The 5,369-nt window shown below is 42.8% G+C and overlaps 1 protein-coding gene across 1 annotated transcript; it reads left to right on the top strand.

Annotated features, from left to right (window-relative positions):
• The first annotated feature begins 718 nt into the window (after positions 1-718).
• LOC133906453 (metal transporter Nramp6-like) lies at positions 719-5,144 on the top strand. Its single transcript, XM_062348368.1, has 4 exons — positions 719-1,438; positions 2,938-3,074; positions 3,153-3,805; positions 4,439-5,144. The coding sequence occupies exons 1-4, from the start codon at positions 774-776 to the stop codon at positions 4,646-4,648; spliced, it is 1,665 nt and encodes a 554-aa protein (XP_062204352.1). The 5' UTR covers positions 719-773; the 3' UTR covers positions 4,649-5,144.
• The last annotated feature ends 225 nt before the right edge of the window (positions 5,145-5,369 follow it).

Genomic DNA, 5,369 nt, shown 5'->3' with positions numbered 1-5,369 from the left:
GATATGCAAGATTGATGTTATTAGATTTATCATAAAAAATACATTCATAATATATACTCTCTTCGGTCACGAATATATGTTGTTTTAGAAAAGATTTGGCTAAATTTTTAATTTTTTTACTAACAATAGCTTTCAAAATATTTAGTTTAAAAATCTTAAAATTATATATACATATTTATCTTAAAAATAATTTCATAATATTACAAATTCAATAACTTTTATAAATATATTTTGATAAAAAATCGCTATCCAAAACGATATGTATTTATTACCAGAGGGAGTAGCTATTTCTACTTAAAATAATATATTTTTATAAATATTATTAATCAAAATATTACATTAGAGATAATGTCTATATGATAATAGACTTATATTTGGGACTAGAGGTAGTACTGAATTACAGAACTTGTAAAAAATTCAACTATGCCAAAGTCCGAAGCTAAGGCCCTCTCCAACAGGATCTGCAAATTTGAGGATTCTTAGTGCTACAGTACTTTGCGGGGTACTGTACCACTAGAAATTCGTCTTCAACAGAGTCTGTATTCAGTGATACAGTATTGCTACAGTGTTAGGGATAGGGGATGTTATAACAGTGATAGAGGATGCTGTAATAGTATTTTGAGAATGAAAATTTAAGGTAATTGTTGAAGATGGTCTAACACAGATTAGGATTAAGGCCCGCATAAGTGACAAGTGTGTTACCAGTCGCATATAATCCTGAAGCGAGACGGGCACGTGGTCCGCGTCCGCGTCGCAAGCCGTAGCGCATCTAGATGGCCGCCCCCACCGGCGCCGGAGGCGCCGGGTGCGCTGCCGCCTCAGTCTCCTCGGCCAGGGCCGACGAGGAGGCGCGCGCCCTCCTCCCGGCCTCCGCGCCCGGAGTCGACGACGAGGCGCGCGCCCTCCTCCCGGCCGACGACGACGAGGACCTCGAGGAGCGCGCGTACGAGGCGGAGGAGAAGGTCATCGTGTCCATATCGGACGGGCCCGACCCGGAGCACGGCGGCGGTGGCGAGGCGGCGCTCTGCTCGGCGTCGGGGGCGGCCCCGCCCTTCTCGTGGCGGAAGCTGTGGCTGTTCACGGGGCCCGGGTTCCTGATGAGCATCGCGTTCCTGGACCCGGGCAACCTCGAGGGGGACCTCCAGGCCGGCGCCGCCGCGGGGGACACGCTGCTGTGGCTGCTCATGTGGGCCACCGCCATGGGACTCCTCGTGCAGCTCCTCGCCGCGCGCCTCGGGGTCGCCACGGGGCGGCACCTCGCCGAGCTCTGCCGCGACGAGTACCCCGACTGGGCGCGACTCGCGCTTTGGCTCATGGCCGAGGTCGCCATGGTCGGCGCTGACATACAGGAGGTCATCGGCAGCGCCATCGCCATCAAGATACTCAGCAGGGGGTACCTGCCGCTTTGGGCCGGCGTCGTCATCACCGCCTTGGATTGGTGAGTTCAGAATTTTTATTAAATTTGGGGTTTTTATTTGTTTGTACTGTTCGGTTCCAGTTCTTGAATTGTTGGAGCTTTCGCACGGCTGGCGATTGGTACTGAACGGCAGTATAGTTCCAAAGAGTTTTTTTTTTCTTTACGGAAAAAGATTGAAGCTCTTTGACCGGCATAGGAGAACTCGCCATCACTGGAGATTTTTCCAAGGAAAATGAAAGAGAAAAGATCACAGCTTTTAGGCTGAGTCATCGGTGCTAACAGTTTGAAGTTTGAAATTGGATCATTAGGAGGATTTGTGTCAGGTTTTGGTGGGAGTGAAGGTGTTAGATCTCAGTTAGTTAGCAATTGCTTGTGATAATTGTTTCTTCAATTTGGAGGAACGTTTTAATTTTTAGGTGAGGTTGTACTACAGGAATCTCAGTCACCAATCACCATTGATGTTGCACCTCTGATCCACTTTTATTTTTTTGTAACCTATGGCGTAGGAAGGTTGGAGACACGTACCTACTTTGACATTCGAGATAGCAAAAGATTTCACTACGTGTTATAAGTTTTAACTTCCAAGTTTTAAGTTTGAATTTTCGTTCTTTTTCAACGGACTACCATAGAAATTAAAATTTTCTGGACCAGCAAGATGTATCAGAGAAATTTGTCGTGGCATTTGATTCATGGCCTTAGATTTTGGTGGTCAACTTTTTATTTCTATATGGAAACATGGCTCACGCCAGTTTCTTTTATAAGAAGTAAAGAACTCTAGACCACTGTTTAATTTTGAACACCAAAGTTGGGTCTGGCATTCGGGTCAAGTATTATTACTTAAGATAATGATTTTGAGAATTTCCAACTACCGTTACTCAATTATGTGGATGTTTTCTGTCAATTCACTTTGCCTTACCATGTTAGATTCCGCTCTCCAAATAATTGGTTCTTCTATCTTAAGAAAAGATGCATTACGATAAGCTTGTGTTTCCTTATTTTTTTTGTTTTTTCCTGAAGTAGTTTAACGTAAACTTATGAAGTGTTGTGCTGACCTTTTGCACAATGAATTGATGCTGCTGACAGCTAGATATCATACTTTATTTCACAAAAGTTGGAAGAATGCTACTACGTGTATGTGACATCCGAATGCATGTTTTTTAGTGTTTGACGCTCATGCAACTTTGTGATGGGACCTTTGGTCTTTGCTGCTTCTGAGAAAAGTTGGAGATGCTTTGATGTTAGAGTTTTTTTTAATCTTGTTCCAGAGTTTTCTGAATAATCATTGCTTTGCTTATAAAGTGACTTATCCAATTGCCCAAATGGCCTCAAGCTCACAATTAAAACCGCATTCTTTGGAGTATAAATAAAACTGATGTTGTCTGTGTGAATTTTTGCATTCTGTTTTGCACCTGGATGGTGATATCAATATACTTAAGTTAATGTTTAATTAAGTGCCTTATGACAGCTAAGTGTCTGTTATTATGTGGATCATTTACTTACTTTGTGTTACCTTTTGTCAGCTTCATTTTTCTTTCCCTTGAAAACTACGGGGTGAGGAAACTAGAAGCTGTATTTGCATTTTTAATTGCAACGATGGCCATCTCCTTTGCATGGATGTTCACAGATACCAAGCCCAACGGGAAGGACTTGTTGATTGGTAAGGATCTCAGCTTCTGATGCTGTAAGTTGTTTCATGCATTCTTGACCATTGATCATACATAATTTGTATCATCAGGTATTTTGGTTCCCAAATTGAGCTCCAGGACAATAAGACAAGCGGTTGGGGTTGTTGGCTGTGTTATCATGCCCCACAATGTGTTCCTTCATTCAGCACTCGTGCAATCAAGGAAAATAGATCAGAATAAGGAATATCAAGTCCGTGAAGCATTGAGATACTATTCAATAGAGTCGACTGTAGCATTAGCTGTCTCCTTCATGATAAATCTCTTTGTCACAACAGTTTTCGCGAAAGGATTCTATGGCAGTAAGGAAGCTGGTAATATTGGCCTCGAAAATGCTGGACAGTATCTACAAGAGAAGTTTGGTGGAGGATTTTTCCCTATCCTCTACATTTGGGGGATTGGACTATTAGCGGCTGGCCAGAGTAGTACCATAACAGGGACTTATGCTGGACAGTTTATAATGGGTGGATTTCTGAACCTGAAGTTAAAAAAATGGACCAGGGCACTGATCACCAGAAGCTTTGCAATTGTGCCAACTATAATTGTTGCTCTGTTCTTCGACACATTTGATTCTGCGCTGGATGTTTTAAATGAGTGGCTCAATGTGCTCCAATCAATTCAGATCCCTTTTGCGCTTATCCCACTCATAACCTTGGTTTCGAAGGAGCAAGTTATGGGAGTCTTTAAAATTGGCCCTAACACCCAGGTAAGTAATCACGAGATATGCCTGTCCCTTTTTTCAATACAGTATTGAGTGCCATCTAGTCTTCGTTTTATGACATAATCCATGCATCACGAACCTCAAACCTTGTGTTAGAAGCATTACTCAGTCATGTATCCAAGTTACACACCTTGATGATTAAGAGGCACCTAGAATAGGTGCCATTTATGATTTGGCTAGGGTAATGGTTTGTACATAGGCAAACTATTAATTTCATAGATCACATTTAGTATTTGATAGGGTGTTGGTTTGCAGATAGTCAAACTAGTCATATTCATAGTCCATCACGCAAATTGTAGAGCCTGATCGTGTTCTTGTTAGTACGTGATCACGTATTTTGCTAGAAGCTTTATTGCTTCATGCTTTCACAAAAAACCCTCGTACTAAATTCAGAAGCCAGTAATATTGTAGGACTGATGATTTATTCATCGAGTACTTGAGTTATATGAGAACATTTTTGTTGAACGAAATCTACCTTTAATCACATGCTCCCTACCTTGTGGGCTGATCAATTAATCAAATATTATTCTACTGACATTGTCGTTTTGATTGGGCACGTTAAAGTTCAAAAGTGATATTGTCCTCACTTAGCTTCAACGTTTTTAACTTTTTATGCAGGCCGTAACCTGGACAGTGGCCACACTGCTGATCACAATCAACGGCTACCTATTGATGGATTTCTTCTCTTCTGAAATCCAAGGCCCTTTATCCGCCACACTTCTCTGCGTGGGGGTCCTTGTCTACGCTTCATTTGTACTGTACCTCATCTTGCGGGGCACTGAGCTGCCCGGGAAGATCGTCAAAGCCATACGCACGAGTTTATCATGACAAAGGTGACCAGTTTTGCTCTTTCACACCATCTTAACAACAAACGTCTGGACGAGAGAGACGTATAGAGAGTAGTACCAGACTCAGTCTGGAGACTGCAGATTGGATCCAGCACACCGCTGTACAGTGACATTGAAAGGGTCATCAGTTGCTGAGAGGGACTGCAAGCCCGTCTCTCTGAGTGCGTCCGGTCGGAAGTGACACATACAGATAATTGAATTGCTGATGCTGAACATTAAGGGTGGACAATTTTCTTTGTAAACAAATCTTTTTATTATCAATGAAGTAAGCATAGAGAAAGAGAACAGTAGGAATGGAAGAACTTAAAGCAATGTATTTCATTTGTACATGAGAGCACCGGAGCATTCCTTGATGGACCTCTCTGAAGCCTGGATAACTGAATGTGATCATCCAAACCTTGCTGGTGTTGTTCAGTCCTGAAGTCCTGGACTACCTGGCTATATTTGATGGGCCGTATTCAAATTTGTTTTGGGCATTTGGTCCAGACGAAATTTATTTTGGGCTTCCAGCCCAGCTCAATCTAAGACTTCTGTACTGCCCAAGTCGGAAGCTCGTTTGGCAAGTCACCAGTGCGACGAGCCCGCCTGCATTTGAGCTCCCACGCGTGCACGTTTCTGCAAACCGGAGACTTTGAGCCTCTCAATCTCTTCTACTGTGCGGATGAACGTGCATGCGTGTATACGCGTGTGATGGGTACGTA

This window comes from Phragmites australis, chromosome 23 (assembly GCF_958298935.1).
Source record: "Phragmites australis chromosome 23, lpPhrAust1.1, whole genome shotgun sequence".
NCBI lineage: Eukaryota > Viridiplantae > Streptophyta > Magnoliopsida > Poales > Poaceae > Phragmites > Phragmites australis.
Note: the sequence above shows the minus strand (reverse complement) of the source record. Positions and strands in the feature narration are given on the sequence as shown.